Source organism: Thamnophis sirtalis, unplaced genomic scaffold, assembly GCF_051295495.1.
Source record: "Thamnophis sirtalis isolate CommonGarterSnake01/CBP01778 unplaced genomic scaffold, rThaSir2_p1.2 scaffold_1, whole genome shotgun sequence".
NCBI classification, from domain to species: Eukaryota; Metazoa; Chordata; class Lepidosauria; order Squamata; family Natricidae; genus Thamnophis; species Thamnophis sirtalis.
This window is the reverse complement of record NW_028261381.1, coordinates 17488-39415: the sequence shown is the minus strand read 5'-3', so window position 1 is coordinate 39415 and position 21928 is coordinate 17488. Positions and strand designations below refer to the sequence as shown.

The 21928-nt window shown below is 39.4% G+C and overlaps 1 protein-coding gene and 1 long non-coding RNA gene across 2 annotated transcripts in view; one reads left to right on the top strand and one right to left on the bottom strand.

The window, feature by feature from the left end:
• The window catches only part of RBM44 (RNA binding motif protein 44), a 36167-nt gene extending 20963 nt beyond the window's left edge, over positions 1-15204 (top strand). Inside the window, exons 7-11 of the mRNA XM_087706118.1 lie at positions 469-539; positions 615-688; positions 10122-10569; positions 14579-14724; positions 14803-15204. Of these exons, the coding sequence (XP_087562244.1) occupies positions 469-539; positions 615-688; positions 10122-10569; positions 14579-14724; positions 14803-14938 (875 nt within the window). The 3' untranslated portion in view covers positions 14939-15204. The remainder of the gene's footprint in view (positions 1-468; positions 540-614; positions 689-10121; positions 10570-14578; positions 14725-14802) is intronic.
• Positions 1-21928, bottom strand: part of LOC148049307 (uncharacterized) — a 42277-nt gene extending 20349 nt beyond the window's left edge. The window contains exons 1-2 of the long non-coding RNA XR_015695555.1: positions 21869-21928; positions 4494-4553 (exon numbers count right to left, since the gene is read on the bottom strand). This is a non-coding gene — a long non-coding RNA (uncharacterized LOC148049307). The remainder of the gene's footprint in view (positions 1-4493; positions 4554-21868) is intronic.

Genomic DNA, 21928 nt, shown 5'->3' with positions numbered 1-21928 from the left:
AAGCATTGACCGCTGAATCAGAGTTGTGTTTGACCTTAGGGGGCTGGGGTGGGCATGGCCAGCTCAATGTTCCTTGTGTCAGTTACAATGTTGTTACTTGAGCGCTCTTCCAGGTAAACAGGCGCTCCTGACCTCCATTTTTGGCTGCTATGGCCTCCTGCAACCCTCTGCCAGCCAAAACAGTTGGGAGGGCTGCACGCAGTTCTCCCGAGCTGTTTTCACGGGCAGAGGGTTGCAGGAGAGCCCGTTTCTGCTGGCAGAGGGACCTTGGGCTGGTCCTTCGCTGTTTCCAGGGCGGCCATGTGGGCCAGATCTAAGCACCCCATGGGAGGATCCAGCCCCCCGGCTTTGAATTTGATACCTCTGTTCTACACGGTCCCTGTATTGATAACACTCTTTATCTGTGTGACATTTGTTTTAATTTAAGAATAAATCAATACCTAAATTATATGCTTTGTTTATTTTTAGAAATAAGGAAAAAAGAGTTGGAAAACAATTATTTTGTGCATGTTGATGGTCTGAATCCTTCAGTATCAGAGGTAAGTTAAGATTAGAATATGTTTGTTTCCCTTGATGCTACTCTGAAAGTATATTTATCTTCTTGATTATTTCAGGTTGACCTTTGGCTTCATTTCCAGAAGTATAATGTTTCTGAGGTTTTGGTTTGTGAGTATTCTGAAAATTACAGGTATGTGTATTGTACTGTCTCGTCAGTGGCTGCTGCTATTGGGATGTACATTATATACATTATTAATTAACATCTTTTAGAAGTGAGTAGTAACTTATTTAAATAGTAAGTTCTGTCATTAACTGCTATTGGTAATACTGTTGGAAGAAATGTCCATCTGGGTTCAGTTCCAAGTGGGGGGAAAGACACTGGAAACATGGAGGCTGCTTGGAAAGATGGTATTAATGGTGGACAGGACCACATGGCTTGTGGTCCTAGGCAAAAAGTGGATCACATGCTTCAAAGATGTTGGGTGAAGAAAAAGAAGTGAAGGGTTTACTGAGAGTTCCTGAGTTTTTTATACTCAGGTGGCACAGTGGTTAAATGCAGCACTGCAGGCTACTGCTAGATCAGCAGTTCAGCGGTTCAAATCTCACCGGCTCAGGGTTGACTCAGCCTTCCATCCTTCCGAGGTGGGTAAAATGAGGACCCAGATTGTTGGGGGCAATATGCTGACTCTCTGTAAACCGCTTAGAGAGGCCTGAAAGCCCTATGAAGCGGTATATAAGTCTACTGCTATTGCTATTGCTCTGTTCGGCCCTACTTCTCTGTTTACTGTTCCTTTGTAAGAAATGTATTCTGATTGGTTGTCAAATTCCAGGTCCGGGGGGGGGGGGGATTCTTAGCTAACTTTGTAGGTTGTGCGTCTTTTGACTCCCAAGCTTGGTTGTGTTCCAAGGTGTCCGGTGGTGAGATGGGTGAAGGGCTAATACTATCATGCGTTAATCCCTTCACCATGGAGCTGAAGGAGGGAGATCTTTGTTACGTGGAATAGACTGGCTCAGGCATTTTAATGGCCCATTGACAAAGATTTGGGCTATTAAGTGTGAGTCTGTTTCCCGCCTAAAACATGTTTCTCCATTTCTTATCCAGGAAAATGTAATATTCTGCCTTCTTAATATTTCCCAGGATATTTCATTTTTCTAGCAGAGGGGTGGGTTTTAACTTCCTACAATACTATGCCTGTTGGTAGTTTATGGCAGTAAGTATATCCTTTAATCAATTCGGTAGAAATGTATACACTGTGAGCATGATTATTAGGCAAGTTGTATTTTGGATGATTAGTTTTATTATTGAACAACTACAGTGTGCTTGGTCCATCCAAAATGTTAATAAACCTTAAACTTGAATATTTAAGAAAGTAAAAGTGAAATTTTGGCCTACTTAGGCGAATATATATTTGTACACAATCATTGGGCAACTATTGGTGTGCAGAGCTGAGATGAAAATTTGCCCATCTCAATCATTTATTGGAATCTGTTAAAGTGAGAATAATAAAAAACTCAAAATGTACAAATAAACATTTCTGACATTTCAAATATGACCGATGTAGCCACCCTACATTTCAATAACAGTCATAAGCCTTCCGTTCATGGAATCTGTCAATTACTTGATCTGTTGACGATCAGCCTTTTGTGCAGCAACAATCCCAGCCTCCCAGACGCTGTTCAGAGAGGTGTATAGGTAATCCTGCAGGTATCATTTAGTGAATTTTTCACAAGAACAAATTTATTCAGAAAGGGGACTTATGTTAGAAAATCAAAGCTGTGACCAAAAAGAGGAACCAAGTTGGTTTTTCGTTTTTTGGTGGCCTTGAAGACCAATGCTAGAATTGCTTCTTTATGTATTTTGAAATATTCTTTTTTGTTATTCTGTTTGTTAGCATTTTGGGAACTGTTCTGCTTTTTAAGTACAATACTTTGCAAACTATTGTGTTTGTAAGTACTTTGCAAAATAAAGTTTATTTGCATTTGTCTTGAAATTGCTTGTAGAAATGCTAACCAGCATCTACACAAAGCCTTCTATTACAGGTGAAACTCGAAAATTAGAATATCGTGCAAAAGTTCGTTTATTTCAGTAATGCAACTTAAAAGGTGAAACAAATATATGAGACAAGACTCATTACATGCAAGCTGTGATTTGTCATCATTGTGATGATTATGTCTTAGAGCTCATGAAAACCCCAAATCCACAATCTCGGAAAATTGGAATATTGTGAAAAGGTGCAATATTCTAGGCTCAAAGGTTCCCACTCTAATCAGCTAATTAAACCGTAACACCTGCAAAGGGGTCCTGAGACTTTAAATGGTCTCTCAGTCTGGTTCACAGCTGTGCAGAAAAACATCATTGACACCCTCCATAAGGAGGGAAAGCCTCAAAAGGTAATGGCAAAAGAAGTTGGATGTTCCCAAAGTGCTGTATCAAGACACAGTAATAGAAAGTTACCGTGGAAGAGGAAGTGTGAAAGAAAAAGGTGCACAATCGGATCCTGGACATGGGCTCCAAATGTCGTATTCCTCTTGTCAAGCCGCTCCTGAACAACAAACAACGTCCGAAGCGTCTTACCTGGGCTAAAGAAAAACAGACCTGGTCTGTTGCTCAGTGGTCCAAAGTCCTCTTTTCTGATGAGAGCAACTTTTGCATCTCATTTGGAAACCAAGGACCCAGAGTATGGAGGAAGAATGGAGAGGCACACACTGCAAGATGCTTGAAGTCCAGTGTGAAGTTTCCACAGTCTGTGTTGATTTGGGAAGCCATGTCATCTGCTGGTGTTGGTCCACTGTGCTTCATTAAGTCCAGGGTCAACACAGCCGTCTACCAGGAGATTTTGGAGCACTTCATGCTTCCTTCCGCAGACGATCTTTATGGGGATGCTGACTTCATTTTCCAGCAGGACTTGGCACCTGCCCACACTCCCAAAAGCACCAAAACATGGTTCAATGACCGTGGGATTACTGTGCTTGATTGGCCAGCAAACTCACCTGACCTGAACCCCATAGACAATCTATGGGGCATTGCCAAGAGAAAGATGAGAGACATGAGACCGAACAGTGCAGAAGAGCTGAAGGCCGCTATTGAAGCATCCTGGTCTTCTATAACACTTTAGCAGTGCCACAGGCTGATAGCTTCCATGCCACGCCGCATTGAGGCAGTAATTGCTGCAAAAGGGGCCCAAACCAAGTACTGAGTACATATGCATGCTTATACTTTTCAGAGGTCCGATATTGTTCTATGTACAATCCTTGTTTTATTAATTGCATGTAATATTCTAATTTTCTGAGATTATGGATTTGGGGTTTTCATGAGCTGTAAGCCATAATCATCACAATTATGACAAATCACGGCTTGAACTATCTTGCTTTGCATGTAATGAGTCTTATCTCATATATTAGTTTCACCTTTTAAGTTGCATTACTGAAAAAAATGAACTTTTGCACGATATTCTAATTTTTCGAGTTTCACTTATATTATTGTAGTTTGTAGGCTTTAAATTTAAATTTCCGCCAGAGTGTGTGTGCCCCATCACTGGAAGCTTTCAAGAAGAGACTGGGTAGACATTTTATCAGAAATACTCTCTTGTGAGAGCAGTGGGTAAGATTAGATGACCTCAAGATACTTCCATCTCTGTTACTGTTGCAAGTTCTGTAATGTGAGTTCTGTAAATCTCTCCCCCATCTCTAGGTACCTAGCTGGAGACACTTAAGCTAATTAGTGATAAGTGTCTTTTGTCAAAGCAAGTGCAGTCGGAGAGTTCTGTAAATTACTGCCTCACCCGCTTCTTGTGCTGCCCACAGATGCTTTGGTAAATAAGTTGACCTCCCTCATCTGTGGGCGTGGCTTGGTGGTCATGTGACCAGGCGGGCGTGGCCAAGTCAATGCTGATTCTTTGCCATTATGACTTACAAAAAGAAATATCAATTTCATGCATTTAATACTTAAATAAATGAAGTACACAAAACAATAAAGTAGGTACACAAATACTTACATAAGGGCAATAAAAGTGTTGTCCTCAACCTCACTTCTTTGCACCAATGATAATAGTGTCCTACAAAAAGGAAGATATACCACGATGTACAAATTTAAGCATTTAATACTTAAATAAATGAAATACACAAGACAATAAAAGAGGTACACAAATACTTATTATAAAAGTGTTAATAGTCTTTAAGATGTTTCCACGTGGTTTTTTCATTGGCACTCTCCTCATTTCCACTTTTCTTGATCTTGATTCTCGGATCATAGACTGTGTGATGATGGTGGGCTCTTAACCACTTTTTCACTGCAGGAATAGGGTCCCATTTTGGAAGAGGTAATACTGATAGTCATGAGGTTGGTTAAATTAGAAACGGTTAGGCAACTTCTGCTCCCTGAACATACGTTCATTTTTGAAAAACTCCTTTCCGCTTCTGCAGAACTAACAGCAATTGTTCTCTCAATATTTTTAGCTTTTTTAATACTGTCAGAAATTGCATAGTTCTTCGAATCTTTTAACACATTCTCCACAAAAATTCTGTAGTCATTGATGTTAATGTCATTGAAAATGTCACCAAATGTGTGCAGTTGTTCCTCAGCTGCTATCCATGGAACTTCTATTTCTTCAATATCCCAGTACTTTGGCACCAAAAAATTTAGAAATTGTACTTTATTCATGGTGTCTTGCATTTGGCTACCTGTTTTTAAATGTACACAGTCCATTAGTCTTTTCTGCAAATTTGTTATGAGGCTTTCTAAAAGTCTTTCCCAATGAAGTCCAACAAATCGATGGTTTTGTACAAATTTTATATTTTTGAAGGTTTCTGAAGTAATTAGTCCATCAATTTTTTTTCCCCGGAGGGACCCTTTCCCTTTGTAAACAGTTCAAATGCTTTCATTGATCTTCTTGCCAGTTTCTCAGCCTTTATGATGTCCGTATTACTTGCTTGCAGTGCAGTTGGAAGAAGTGAGATTTCTTCAGAATATCAATCATCAACGTCAAATCATTTAAAAAATACATATTTTCCTGACAGACAGAAATACCATTTTACATTCACATGAAAATACTGAAGTAGCACTGGACAAGCAAGCCACACGGCTATGGTTGCCCTTAAATGGCAGGCAGCCCATCTTGGTCCAAAAAATCTTTATGATGTCAATTTCAAGTTCTTCAATTAAGTTCGTATTCTTTTTTTAAAAAAAAGTTTTATTGCAATTTTTTTCTTTTTTTCTATCATATATACTTTATGGACAGAGTTTTGACCAGGTCACATCTTATACATCATATTTATAATAATAGTTTCAATATAGTCTAATCTTCCCACTTTTATCAATATTCATCTATTTTATACAATCCTTTATATTTTTCCATTAATTCATTTAAGCTTACATATCATTACTAAGCAGCCTTTTCTTTTTGTCTTCAACTAATTTTCTTTTTGTCTTCAACTAATTCCTATTAATTCATCTTTACAAATTAATCATTTTAACCATAGCTTTGCTATTCCAACTTCAACTAAAACTCCAACTTTATTCTCTTTACATAATTCTTTATCATTTCTTATTCAATTTTTACATATAGTTAACATCACTGTATGCCCTATATTTCACCTTTTTTTATATTTTCCAGTTGTTTATCCTACTTCTTCTTCCCAGAAAATATCTCACAAATTCCTCTTCCCCAATCATTAACATTTTAAATTCCCCACATTGTTTAAATTACATTAAAAATTAATGGTATAATTATATAATTATATTAATGTATATTAATACACACACACACACACACACACACACATATATATATATATTGATATTTACCCTATTATTGTGCCTCTTTTCTGTTAACATTTTCCTCCTTATCCATCATCTCTTGCTCTTTTAAGGATCCCATTTTTAATGATTTTTGTTCTGCCTCTTGAAGTTTTTTTTAAAAAATATTTTTTATTAAATGTTTTGATCTTTAAAAACAATAGGAAAGACACAGCAAAGAAAAAAAACACAATAAGATAAAACACAGAACATACATAACAATATATAGTAATTGTACAGCTTTCTCTGATGGCTTTCCTTCTTAATTTTTATAATTCTCCCTTCTGCATTGCCTTCCTCTCACGATAACCTTGTCCTATAATGTAAGAAACTTATAATAGTATTCATTATTTATATCTCCATATATTTGTATTCTCGATTTTCTGTCTTGGCTTCTGTTTTCTAGCCACTTGTACACTTTATTCCATACTTTATAGAAGTCCGATTCTTCTCTTTCTTTTAGTTCTATTGTCATTCTATCCATTTCTGCGCATTCAAGTATTTTCCTGATTGTAGTTTCATCTGAGGGTAATACGATTTTTTTCCAGTTTTGTGCGAAGGCAATCTTTGCTGCTGCAGTGAGTATGTGTATGATTATGTATTGAGATTGTTTCTCCATTTTTTGATCCAGTAGTCCTAATAAGAATGCTTCTGGTTTGAGTTCTATTTTTCGCTCAGTAATTTCTTCTAACCACTTCCAAATTTTACACCAGTACTTCCTTGTTATGGGGCACGTCCACCACATGTGATAGAATGTTCCAGGCTTGTGGTTGCATCTCCAACAATTAGGGGATAAATTTGGGTACATTTTGGCCAATCTCGCTGGAGGAAAATGCCATCTATAAAACATTTTATAGAGATTTTCTTTGTAAACTACTGCCGTCGTAAATTTATATTTTTTTCCCCACAGTTTATCCCATTTTTCTAACTCTATATTATGACCAAAATTTCTTCCCCAGCTAATCATTGTCTCCTTTACCGTCTCTTCCTCCATTTTATATTTTAAAGACTTGAAGTCTTTCTCTTGAAGTCTTGTTTCTCTTTTTTTATTTTTATGTGTGTTGCCCTTTCTCTTCTGTATCCCTTTTACCTCTTTTTGTTATATGATTTGCACCCCCCTCACCAGAACTTCCACTTGTCTCTGCAGAATAGGTCCCTTTTTGTCTTTTAACTGCTTCTTTTGGGGGGAGGGTTTCCCCCTTTTCCTCTCTACACTTTCTAACTTTCTATGAATTTCTCTAGTATTGTCTAATTGATTCTTGTCTTTTACTTCTTTTGCTTCTAAACTTTTAGCTTCTTGCATTTCCTTTAAACTTACCCCTTCAAATTCCTCTTCTCTTTTCTGTGTGTTTAAACAAACTTTATTATCTATCAAGGATTCACATACTTCTTTTAGCATCAAAAATATTTTTCCATAAATCTGAAACACTATTTTATAGCAATTTAAAAAGTTTTTAAAACTTCACCAATTATCTCTCTACAATTAGTCCAAATTTAAAGTTTATTTAATTCTTTAATTTTTTCAATTCTTCTTCTTCTCTTTAAAAGAAGGGTGTTCTACTGAGTTAATATAATCCAGTAGTAATCCAATTTCAGAACTAAACAAATGCAGTTGTAAATTAGCTTTCTTCAAAGAGAGCAAAGAAAAGGAAAAAAACAAACACAAACGCTCCTTAAATTTTCTCAGGGTCGAAATTACTGTTATCTTCTTCTGTATAGCCAAGGACAAAACACCCAGCTGCTACTTCTCTTGTTTTGTCTGTTTCAGTCTCTTAGTCTGTATTTTGCTCACCAAGCCTGTCGAGCTTTGTAACATTTAAATTTCCTCCAGTAGGAGGAGCCCTCTGGATTTCTATTCCATATTAAGGGAATCTTAACAAACACAGCTGATTGTCAAAATATCCAGGGAGTTGTTTCTTGGTTTGTGTTTGTCTAAAAATTAAAAAAAATCAGATAGGTAGGTAGGTAGGTAGATAGATAGATAGATAGATAGATAGATAGATAGATAGATAGATAGATGATAGATAGATAGATAGATAGATGATAGATAGATAGATAGATAGATAGATAGATAGATAGATAGATAGATAGATAGATAGATAGATAGATATCAGTTCATGTAGTGACCATTCAAAGTTACAACGGCACTGAAAAAAATGACTTATGGCCACTTTTCACACTTACAACTGTTGCAGGATCCCCATGGTATCACAATTCATTTATAATGGGGTCATGTGATCACCTTTTGCAACTATCTGACAAGCAAAGTCAAGCCAGATCCTCTTAACAATCGTATTACTAACTTAACAATTGCAGTTATTTATGTAACAACTTAACAACTGTGGCAAGAAAGGTCCTAAAATGATTTTAGGATTTGTGAGCACCTAGAAAGTGATTACTAGAAGCCAGCATAAGTTTGTTAAAAACAGATGATGCCAAACAAATTTTATTCTCTTCTTTGATAAAGTGACTAAATTAGTGGATCAAGAAAATCCTGCGGATGTAGCATACTTAGACAATGAGGCATTTGACAAAGCAGACTACCGTTTACTTCTTAGTAACATAGAACAATGTGATAGATAGTACCATCATCAGATAGATTTGCAGTTGTCTGATCAACCTCGTTCAGCAAACAGTCCTCAATGGAATTACATCTACTGTATAAGGAGAGAAGCATGCAGTGGAGCTCCTCATGGTTCTGTCTTGATCCCAGTGCTCTTCAACATCTTCATAAATGATCTAGATGAGAGGATAGAAAGGGAGCTCATCAAATTTGTAGACAAGACCATGCTAGGGGAATTATTAGCACTTTGGAAGAGAAGTTTAAAATTCAGAAGGATCTTGATTGACTAAAAGGAATTTGCCTTATGCAGGGTGGGGGTGGGAAAGGTAAGGTCCTACATTTAGGGAGAAACAATTAAATGCACAGATATAGAAGAGGCAGCATGTGGAATAACAGTTATAACTGAAAGGGATCCAGGTGTCCTGTTGGACCATTATTTAAGTCTGAGTTTGCTGCAGCTATCAAAAAGCCAATGTAGTCCTAAGCTGCATTAACAGGGGGATAGCTTTGAGCCGATGAGAAGTGATAGTACTGCTCTATATTGCACTAGTGAGGTCAACTTGGAGTACTGCGTACTGTTGTGGTCACTACAATGCATAAAAGATGCTGAGTAGTAAGAGTGCAGAGAACAGCAAACAGCAACTAAGATGACCAGAGGTCTGGAGGCTAAACTATATGATGAACAATTAAGGGAACTAGGTACATCTAGTTAACAAAGAGAAGAATTAGGGGTGACACAATAGCTGTCTTCTAGTGCTTGAGGGGGAGTCATGGAAAAGAAGGGGTTGCTTATTCTCCAAAGCACCTGAGGGCAGGACAAGAAGTGATAGGTGGAATCTCATTAAAAAGACATCCAACCTGGAACTAAGGAGAAATTTCCTGACAGTGAGAATAGAACAGCTGGCCTCCTGGAATTGTGGGTCTTCCATTGCTGAAGGTTTTCAAGAAAAAAATGGGCATCCATTTGTCCAGGATGGTATGGGGTCTCCTGTCTGGGCAGGGGGTTGGATTAGAATATCTCCAAGATCCCTTGTAGTCCTATGATTCTATGATAAGTTTATTTTTAAAGTTTTTGTTCACCTTCCAAGGAAGAAAGAATTAATGTTTACCTGGCAGCATCCACCCATCACTGGCCAAAAGAAACTTTCTAAAATGCCAAATAAATGTAATGAATCTAACTCAATGCATTAATCGTCTCCTATATTTAATTAATGAAATGTACAAAAAGTATTATTTTAAAAATTCTGCATATATTTTACATTTTAGGTATGCAGCTCTTACTTTTAAAACAGCCTGTGATGCAAAGCTGGCCGTGCAAGAAATGAATGGGAGAGAAATAAAAGGAAAAGCAATGAAACTTCATCTTAAAAGGACAATTAAGGAAAAAGGAATCCAAGAGAATCAAAACTGCATGAAAGAAAAATGTGAAAATCAAGGGCCACTTTCTAAAACGAGAAACAAATATCAGAACAACTCTGAACTGATTTTGGGAGTTCCTGCTGCAATCTCAGCTCCATTCATGCTGCCTCCAGATGATCCTTTGACTTTAAAAATGTCTGATGTCTCCAAAGATGATCTGAAGTCACCACCGTTGGCTGCTTTGCCATTGGCAAATGCTTTCCGACCTGCCTCGGGTTCTTCAGAAGTGCCCAATTCTGACATTACATTTTCTAAATCTTCACCAAAAAAAGCATCCTTTGAAGTAGACCAAGAGGTAACTTTTATGGGATTACATATCAGAAGACGTATCTGTCTGTCTATTGCAAGGTTTAATATAGATAAGCTTAACTGATAAGTGCAGGTCTTCCAAGGTTAACCTCCTCCCCTAGAGGGCGCTTTTCTTAGAGGCTTTTTTAAACAGTTAAGCACCAAGCAGAGTCATCATCCACACGGTGACTCTGGCAGCAACTACCCCAGCCTTTTTCCTTTTACATTTTATTTTCCTTTTCAGGATGACAGTGGTGAGGCTCTGCCTCCCCTGACTGCACGTCCCTGGACTATAGGTAAACATTATGCTGTGATGATGGAGAACATTAATAGGGAATCATTTAAGGGTTACAAAAGAGAAACTAATTTTTCACACAAATTTACACTCTTACTTGTCAGTTAAGGCCTGTGAAGTATACAAACAATTACTCAACTGTAGGAGGTCGGAGGAACACAAGCAAACTAAGCTGGAGTCTCTGCCCTGCAGTGCCCCCTAGTGGCATACATTTATATTTCTCTTGTTTGAGAACTACATTGAGAAGTACAGTGTTACTTGAATTGTATTCCAGGATTTGTTTATCTTCAGTTGAGAGAATTTAATTTAAAACTTTACACACACAAAAAAATCACATAAATCTTTCATTAAGGACTTCATGAATACCAATGTCATAAATATATTATTTATCAATAGAAAATAACATATTCGTCAGTCTTTCCCACCCCCCAATTTTTTCCAGAAAAGATGGCTTGGGGGGGGGGGAATTTTTCCCCCAATTTTTCAGGGTGTTTTTCCAGGCCTTCCCTCTCTAGTCGTCACGCAAAAAAGAAACTGTAACCCAGCCTACCAAACACCTAAATGTAAAAGACAGACTAGAAATTAAAATAAGAATATAGTTAGAGAATACCTATTTGATATTGACGAATATAAATCACCGGGATATAATGGTTTACATCCCAGAGTTCTGAAAGAGTTGGCAGATGTTATCTCAGAACCATTGTATCTGAGAACATCTAGAAACAAAGTTATAACTAAAAGTCAGCATGGGTCTGTTAAAAACACAATGCCAAACCAACCTTATTTCATTTTTGACAAAGTGGTTAAATTAGTAGATCAGTGAAATGCTGGGGTCATAATACACTTAGACTTCAGCAAGTCATTTGACAAAGTAGACCACAACCTACTTTTTGGTAAGCTAGAAAAAAGTGGGATAGGTAGCATCACTACCAGATGGATTTGTAACAGCCTGACAAACTGTACTCAACAAGTAGTCCTTAATGGTACTGCATGGAGGGAAATAAGCAGTGGGATGCCACAGGGTTCCATCCTGTATTCTTCCTTTTTTTAAAATAATTTTTTTTTATTTTCAAAACAAACACAATACAAAGAATCCTCCTTCTTTACATACTGTAAAAAGTGTATCAGTTGGTTACAGAAGACTTTCGTGCATCTCTTCCACAGTCATCAAGCATAATTCATATTAACTCAAGTATTTTAACTCAGATATTTATACATATTACCATCATCATACCTCCATTTTCATTTGACTATTTGTTTAAACATCCTTCATCATAAAATATACCAAAATTTAAAACATAACGAAATACTGGCATTTCATTTACTATTTCTAAAATCCTCCAATAACACTGAATCCTTATGGCCTATTCTAGCTAGACATCCATAATATTTAGTAACAAAAATTTCTAATCCTCCTTTCCAAATCATTGTTTACAATTTACATCCAGTTTCCTTATGTTGTACCCATGCATGCATGCATGCATGCATACATACATACATACAAACCTACATACATACATATACATTGTTATCATTATCCCTCCTTTATTTGACTATATCCTGCATCATAACATTTTCCCCCAATAGTCAAAACTTAACTAAATTTAACTTAATTCTTTTTTATTAACCTTTATATATAACCAGAAAGATTTCTAATCTTCCTTTCATGGGTACCATTCAATATTCATACCCAAATATTACTTATCATAACAATACTCATGTACACATTATTATCATTATCAATTTATTTATTTGACTATATCTATTGTCACTAAATTTCACTAAGTTTAACTAGTTTTAAATTGTACACTTTCATCTATCAATCTGTATCTTTCTAGTAGCAAAACAGTCTTACATCTTCTGCCATTTGTGGTATCAATCCTCTAATCATCTCCTTAATCAAATTTGTATGGACTCCTCTTAGCAACTCATTGCTTATAAAATCTCTCATGTAATTTCGATGCCCTTCTTCTGTTTCCTTAATCAGCTTATCTTTAATTGTCAGTAATGTTATCAATGATGTTACTAATAAAATTTCTCTCTTTAAATCCATAAATTCTTTTGTTTTTTCTTCTTCTGTATCTTGCCATCTGGGCTAGAGTTCCCCTCCATTTAATTCCTCTTTCAGTGTTCCACTCTTTCCATTTCCAGAAACAAACCAATCACCATAAATACCAGCAAATTTAATTTCTTTATGGTCATTTTCCTCTTTGGTTTTTAGGATTCTAACCTCCACTTTTTCCACTTGATAAACATCTCCAACTTCTTCATCATATTTTACTGTTAGATGCTCTAGGTCTTCCAACTTCTCCGTCCTCTCAAATGTGTTTGATAATTTCTGAATTTCTAAGAATATCTTTTGCAGGCTTAAAAGTTTTTTTCTGCTGTTGAAATTATGCCATTATCTCCAGCTGACAAACACTGCTGCTCTGGCTTGGAAGGTTTTTACAAGATTAAGTATAAATTCACAATAAGGTTTTATTTTCACTTTTCTCTGGTTAAAGATATACTTCAAAAGAACATCTGTATGCTTTTCTTCTTATCACTCTCTATAAATAAGCAATGAGACCTTGAAGTGCCAAGCCAGGATGATCAGTGAGGAAAGTAAAAGTGTTTTGTTTTCAATACACAAACCTCTAGCCTCCGATAGCAGTGTTTTTGCTTCCCTCTGTTGTTACAATTTTCTTTGTTTCCTTTTGTATCTTTTTTATATTCAAGGTTAAAAAAAGGTCAGATTCTTGAATGAGTTAGAGAAGAAGCGGGGGGGGGGGGCGACACCCGCAGTAATGAAGAAGAATTATTTTAGTCCATAGGTTACAAAGAATAATAATAAAAGAAAAAAATAGAAGAAAACTTAATCTATTCATTTTAAAAGGCTTGCATAAATTCCATCCATGAACATAGCATTTAAAAAGTAAGATAACCCACTGTCCAAAACCATTCAAAGCTTAATTTCACCGCTTATTTCTTCTGTTCTCAGATTTAAATTAACTTTTAAGTTTTTTATAGGCAGTCTCTTTTAAAACAGTAAAAATTCCTCACCAGCTGGAAACACTTTCCGTATCCTTCTGTTTTGGAACCGCCCCGATTTAATCAGCCTAATGGCTGGATTTTTTGTCGCCGGCTTGAAGAACTTCTCTTGTATCGATCAGGGACTTTATGATGTCCCTGAAATCAGCAAGCCGTATTCTTCCTGTTCACCATCTCTGCAGGACCCAAAATCAGCTGGCTGGCGGGAAGCATGCACACATGATTGGTGGAGCTGAGCTGGAGTGACGGCTTGCATGCCCGCAGAGAGGGCTTCGTGTGCCAGCTGTGGCACATGTGCCATAGGTTTGCCATCTTGGTATAAGAGCTGCTTGAGGAGAGGGTTGGATTAGAAGGTCCAAGGTTCTTTCCAGCTCTATTCTGATTGGCTGATTCTACTGTAACAATTGCTATGGTTATGCTATTGAAGAAATTTCTAGATTGAATGGAATGTAATTGAAAGAGAACATTTTAGATAATTTGTTAACCTTTTAATATTGCCATGTCTGCAATGCATGTGAAAAACTTTAATCAATTTGGTTGTATTGAATACATAATAGAAGATCTTATTTCTGAAAACCTCAGTTATCTTCTTTCTAATGTTACAGCATTGTTTGAATGTTAGTTTCCGTAATGAGAGCATTAATATTGTAATCAAGAGTGCAACTACAGTTTTTGTTTATTTTGTATCTAGGATATTGCAGGCAGCCTCTTGCCATTTGGCTCAGTACAGTTTACTCCAAATCCATCATCTACTTTTATAACTCCAAATACATTAAACTTAAGGAGTTTCCGCAAAGTAGTCAAGAAACTTGAAGAGTTACATCCACAAATTACTAGGTAAGTGTGTTATTCAGAGGTGATTTTTGTAGGAATATATTAAGCTGATCTTGGAAGTTCTCATTTATTTTATTTTAGAGACAATATTTTGGCTGCTTTGATGGAGATAAAAGAAAACAAGAGTCAACTTAGTGGTTTGTCCTTAAGCACAATTGTTCAAATGACATCATCTCTCCTGAATAAAAAATGTACATCACAGTCAGAAAAAAAGTAATGTGATAAATAAGTGAGTATCTTGAAAATGCATTGAAATGTATGTTTTAGAAATCTTGAGTTGTAATGAATTTCTACCCCTGCTACAGTTTGCATTTATATCTTAATGCTAAACATTTTCGGAAATACCGTAAATGCCTAATTAATACAAGTGTTTTTTACTACTGTAATAATTAGCTTAGCGTCAAGGCATAAAACTATAGTTGTTCTATATGATGCTGTTTTTATGGAATTTTTAATTAAAATCCAAAGATGTTGAAATTCAAAGGTGTGAAATTCGTACTAAGTAGCCACCATACTATGGGAAGAAAAGGAATAGGAAAAGTCAGACAACTGTAGATATGAAAAGATGTGGGTGTCTTGCTGGATCAAAAACTGAACATGACCCAACTGGGTGGTACAGTTGTAAAAAAAAAACCCCAATCCTAGTCTGCATCAGAATCAAGAGATGTCACCTAGACAGGGTGTCGCAACCACGGCTCCGGCGCCTCATGTGGCTCTTTGACTCCTCTCTTGCGGCTCCCTGCCAACCCGGTCGCGTGATCTACTCTCCACCTTGAGACACCGACTGTGGCTGATGCCAACCTCACTAACACAAGGGCTGGCAGGGTGGGAGTGGGATCCGGGTGGAGTGTAGATGGAATGAGGGACAGGCCCACAGCTGAGGAGTGAGCATGAGCAGTGGTGGCAGCTTTCCCGAAGACGACCCCCCTCCTCGTGCAACCTCCTGGCCGGCTGTTGTGGGGCTGGGAGAGCACGCACGAGCGGAGATGCCTTCCTCAAGCGAGCTTGGCCAAAGCACAGCGAAGGTGCACGGAATGGGCGGGTTGACCAGCTGACGGGCAAGCGTCTTTGGCAAGGGCACTCCGGCTTTCTCTGAACCTGATCCCCGGAGGTGGGTGGGCGAGGTTCGGAGCCAACCCCCTTTTCTCACTGCTGAGCTTTTTTACTTCTCCAGCTGAGTGATCCCGCCACCAGCGTTGATTGAAAAGCGTCCTCCAGATGGCAAAAGTCCCAAGTGCAAGATTTAAAGCCACCCAGAGGACGCTTTTCTATCAATGCCGCTGGCGGCACACTTTGCTTGAGGAAGGTATCTCCCCTCGTGTGCGCCTTTCCACTCCTGCAAAGCCAGCCAGTGGGTCGCAGGAGGAGGAGGGTCATATTGGGGGAAGCCGCGGCTCATGATCACTCCTCAGCCAGCCCGGATTTCTGAAAAGTTGCCAAGAAGAAAGGAGTAGCGAAGAGCCCCAAAGAGAGCTTGCCAGGTCAGCCCAGTGTCTTCTTTCTGAGAGAGCGAGAAGAGACACAGAGAGAGGGGGGAGAGAAATGGGAGAGAGAAAAGGGGGGAAAGAGAGGGAGAGAGCTGGAGGGAGAGAATGAGAAAAGGGAAAAAGGGAAACGAGAGAAGGAAGAAAAAAGAAAAAAGGGAGAGGAAAAGGAAAAACAAATGAAAGGGAGGGAGGGAGAGAGAAAAGGGGAGAAAGAGAGAAATGAGAAAATGATGAAGGGAAAGAATGAGAGGAAAAAGAAACGAGAGAGAGGAGAGAGAGAGAGGAAGAGACTCATTCTCCACACAAAACACAGAGAGCCAGAAAACCTGGGTAGGTGTGGCTGGGAGGGGGTGTCATGTGACTGGGTGGGAGGAGTGACATTGAGTTGGCCATGCCCACCCAGGTTTTTTGGCTCCCATTTTTTTCTGTAGAAAACTGGTCCAAATGGCTCTTTGAGTGTTTAAAGGTTGCAGATCCCTGGCCTAGACAATTACATCTAGTTCTGAAATATTGTTTAATTAAAATAAATGGAAATAACTAATAAAATATTGTTATTAGTGTCTAACGTATAGGCAACTTTAATCACAACATTCCAGAGAGGCACTCAACCAAGCATGGTCTTTCCTAAGAGATGTTTCCTTTATAGTGCTGACAACTTTCTCCTTCAAATGATGGCGAAAGGTATCAGCAATTTATTTGCTATTACTGATAGTGAACACTTAATCACTGAAGTGACTTAAGAAACTAGGTAATGTACACCTTAAAAATAGCAGGGTAAGAGGAATATTGTGAAAAGTGGCTATATAATGTTAAAGTGCCTAATCAAGGAATCCAAAGCTATGTAAAAAGCTCAGAAAAGTTCTAAATACAATAAAGGTACATCGTGTAAACCAGTGGTAGTCAACCTGGTCCCTACCGCCCACTAGTGGGCCTTCCAGCTTTCATGGTGGGCGGGAGGGGTTTGCTGTAACTCTGCTTTATAAATTTTATAAAGTTACTTCCCTACTTTATAAATCACCATTACTGTGGAACCGGTGGGGTGGGGGGGGGTTAGAAAATGTTACTACTAACAGAGATACAAAAGTGGGCGGTAGGTATAAAAAGGTTGACTACCCCTGGTGTAAAAGATGGAAGGATTAAATAGTTCACCAAGGAAGATTATAGACAATCCTCCATTGGCAATAGTTCATTTGTTCATTGTTCAATAGTTGATTGTTCAAAGTTACAACGGGACTGAGAAAAGCTTTTCACATGTTCACTGTAACACCCCCATGGTCATGTGATCAAAATTCAGATGTTTGGCAACTGACTCACATTTATGACGGTTGCTGTGTCCCAGTGTCATGTAGTCCACCTTTGCGACCTTGTGACAAGCAAAGTCAATGGGGAAACCAGATTCACTTAACAACCGTGTTACTAACTTAACAACTGCAGTGATTCACTTAACAATGATAACTCTTACAACTAGCAATAGCAATAGCAATAGCAGTAGACTTATATACCGCTTCATAGGCCTTTCAGGCCTCTCTAAGCGGTTTACAGAGAGTCAGCATATTGCCCCCAACAATCTGGGTCCTCATTTTACCCACCTCGGAAGGATGGAAGGCTGAGTCAACCCTGAGCCGGTGAGATTTGAACCGCTGACCTGCTGATCTAGCAGTAGCCTGCAGTGCTGCATTTAACCACTGCGCCACCTTGGCTCTATGATAATTAACTATGATAATTAGCTTAGCAACCGAAATTTTGGAGTCTATGGTAGTTGTAAGTCGAGGCTACTTGTATAGACTTGCTTCCTATGATCTGGATTTTGTGCACCACAAAATGATGATGTTGGCAATGATGATAATGCACCACGGTTCGCCCACATAACACCGATCATCCGTGAGCTGCGCTGGCTACCTGTTGATCTCCGGGTGCGCTTCAAGGTGCTACTCACCATTCACAAAGCCCTCCATGGTAGTGGATCTGACTATCTGAGAGACCGCCTTCTGCCAATTACCTCCCTTCGTCCCATCAGATCGCATAGAGTAGGCCTCCTCCGAATTCCATCCGCCAGTCAGTGCCGACTGGCGACTACGCGGAGGAGAGCCTTCTCAGTAGCAGCTCCGACGCTTTGGAACGATCTCCCCGTGGAGATTCGCACCCTCACCACCGTCCAGACCTTCCGCACAGCCCTCAAGATCTGGCTATCCTGTCAGGCCTGGGGATAAGACCCGAACCTCGCCCCACCCGAATGCTGAATGAATGTTGTGTTTTATCGGTTTATTTTTTTTATTCACATTTTTTTTTCTTTCTTGTGTTTTGTCTTACACTCCCTTCCCATTAATTGTAAGCCGCCCTGAGTCCCCTCAGGGAAAAGGGCGGCCTATAAATGTCAAATAAATGACTAAAAAAAAATGATAAGAATGCACCTCAAGAAAGCATTTGTAGCAGCTGTGTGATACAGGTAGTCCTCAACATACAACCATTTTGTCAGTGACCATTCAAAATTGTGAGGGCATTTAATGAAAGGAATTGTGGCCGGTGCCAAATTATGGTTGTTGCAGTTTCCCCATAGTCATGTGATCAAAATTCAGTTGCTTGGCAGCTGGTCCACCTTTAGGACTACAGGTGTCAGCGTTCCAAATATCATCCAGAATGAAATCAGAGTCCAAGGCATAGCTTTCATCACAAGTTCCAATTTAATAAGAGAGACATGTTGGTACAATCTGTGGAAACTTGAATCTGAAAGCTTCCTGGGTTTCCACTCAGTTGAAAGTTCCTTGCCCCCACACCCACAAGTCCATCCCATGGTCCAATCTTCGTCTGCCACACTGGCATTTCCACCCATCTAAGTTCCGGTCAGGTGCAGAGGTGCGAAGACAAAAGATGACCTTGGGCTTCTAGAAAGGAATGTTTTATTTTGACAACACATTCTGCTCCTTACTATTCCCCCCTCCCTATTTCCCAGTAATGAAACGGCATAGTAAAATAATAGAGAGTGTGGCAGGCCAAAGATCCTAAAAGGAATATGACTGCGGGCCTGACTACAGGGATGCTGCAACTTCCTCCATCCACCTAGTTCCCACCATTGAGATGGCCACCTGGCCCATCAATATCTGCAAAGTTTGGAGAAAGAGGCTTCTGAAGGATTATGAGAGCAGGCTCCATTCTCGCAATACTTTGGAAGCGTCTTCAAATGGATTTGGATGGGTGGCTTCCAGATGATCCTGAAAATGGAACCTACTTGGAGAACAGCATTCATTAAGAAAACTGGTTGCTCCTGTCAACAGCTGAGGAAAACTAGAAAGGTAAGTAGGGCCTTTGTACGCATATGTGAATGAAAACATAATTAACAAAGAACGGCAAAGTTAAAATTCAAAGCACCTTGTTAACTATTGTAATTTATTCATAGAAAATCTACATGTTTCCTATTTACCACAAATCACCACAATCATGATATCTGAGTCAAATACCTTCATTTGGTTCAATAGTGAAATATTTCCTTAGGGAACTTTTAAATGGAACATAAGACTCTGTTGTAAATATCTATTGTTGAATAATTAGCCTTGACAACACTGCATTCCTCTTGTCAAGAAAGTCCAGTCCATCCTTCGTCATAGCCATTATCTTGGAATTTCATTATATTCATACTCTTTCAATCTTTTCTGGCAAACCAAACCCTGTCTTCACATCTGACTTCAACAGGTCAAATTCAAATTCCTCAAATTGCAAATCAGGTCCAATTGTTATTTCCTCACTTTGGACATAATCTTGGGTTTGCAGAACTGTTATTGAACTATCAAATTGATATTTTCAAATAAAACCTGTAAGATGGACTTCATTCTTTTTTCAGTTGTCTCCCCAAACAATTTATCTCTTTACAAAGATATGACAAACACTTTTTTTTCTCTTCAGAAGAGAAGCAGTTACCGTATTTTTCAGAGTATAAGATGCACTACCCCGCCTCCCCCAAAAAAGAGGGTGAAAATTTGGGTGCGTCTTGTACGCTGAATGTCGTCCTACCCACCCACTGGCCTCAACCCTACAGCCTCTGCCTCCCAGCAATTTACCTCCTTGCAGCAAATGGGGAAATGGGGCTTGCGGATGCTGCAATAGGCTATGGCAATCGTGCAGCCTGAAACAGCTGATGATTGGGAGGCCCATGGTGAAAGTGAAAGTGAAAGTGAAACTTGCTGTTTGCTCCATCAGGCAAATTGCTGGGAGGCAGAGGCAGATTTTTTTTTCTTGTGCTAGTCAGGCTGTTTGCTGCAAGGAGGTCGGTCAATAACTATAAATGATCGCTCATGTCCACTTGCCTTGTTGTTTGAGGGCAGGAACGAAGACTTCAACCAGCCACGTCAAACACAAGGCCCAGATCTGGCCCGCAGGGGGACTGGCTGCTGAGGCCACAGCCCACCCAAATTGGATGCCCCCAATGCATGCACAGGAGGCAGTGAGCGTGCGGGGCCTGACAGTGTCCAGCAGCAGCCGCCCACCAGCCAACGCAGGTGGGTGTGGGGCGCTGGATCTCTAAGCAGCAGGCAGAAACATAGGAGAGAAGGCACATGATCTGGCCCGTTGGAAGTGCAGGGCAGCTGCCGACTTGCCCGCATGCTCTGTTCCACTGTATGTCCTTGGTTGCCTGTGGCGCCACGGCTGGAACGGGGCAGGCGGCTGAGCAGCTGCCTGGTGGGCTGGATTGCTTGCCTCCCTCCCCGTACCTCTACCTTTGCCTTCCGCCAGTGCTGCCATGAGGGGAGGGGAGGAAGGTGGCACGTCAGGGGTGGAGCTGTGTCCAACTTTGTCTTCTGATTTCGCTGCACATGCGGGACGAGTCTTCTGTCCGCCGCCCCACTTGCGAAGGGCTCCGGCAAATGGGAAAGTGGCAGAGTGTAGGTGTGACAGATTATATTTTCTTAGTAAACAGTTGTCGGTTTAATAATATACTGCTAGATAGACTCACAGTGAGTGAAATTAGTGCTAATTGATGGATCTACTTCATAGTGACAAACTGCAGCAAATATTGGGGCTATTAAGATGGATGAGGGCTCCAGAAACCCAGGCCTAGAAAATGTTGAAAGATCTGGTTATATTTTGCTTTACAGGAATTATAGCTGTGAGGACATGGAATAAGAGTCTTCCAATACTGGAAGATTTGTCACTGCCCTAATGGACTCTAACGCCTGACTGAGTTGTCAGCCAGGGGAAGAGACTGCTACATAATTTGGTGGATTTTTTGCACAGTGTTTGGGACAGGCTGTTGTGGGAAGACAGTGTTGTATTAGGAAGACCAGAACGGCCCATAACCAAACTGGAAGTCACTAGAATAACAAAGCCAGCATACATTCTAAAAGAAACCTCCTCAGAATAACTACCAGGATATCAGGACAATTAGAAATAGCTGCAGAGGAGAAAACAATACAAAAGACCCAGGAAGTGCAGGAAGAAGTTACCTTTAAGAGAGGAAAAGGTCAGAGTGACAACAAAAACTGATTAGCTCAGGGCGAAGATGTAGAAATATGGAGTACAGTAGAAGACACTAGGGATCATCCCTACTCCGTGGGAATTACTTTAGGGCAGAGGAATAACAAAAAGCAAGACGGGATTAGAACCATCAGCAAAGGCACACGCAAAAAGTGATAAAACGATAGTACAAAGAAAACAAAAGGTACACTTACTGTACGTCGGGGTCAGCTCACCCGGGAACGCTGATCTACATCACTGTCGGTCTTGCTTTC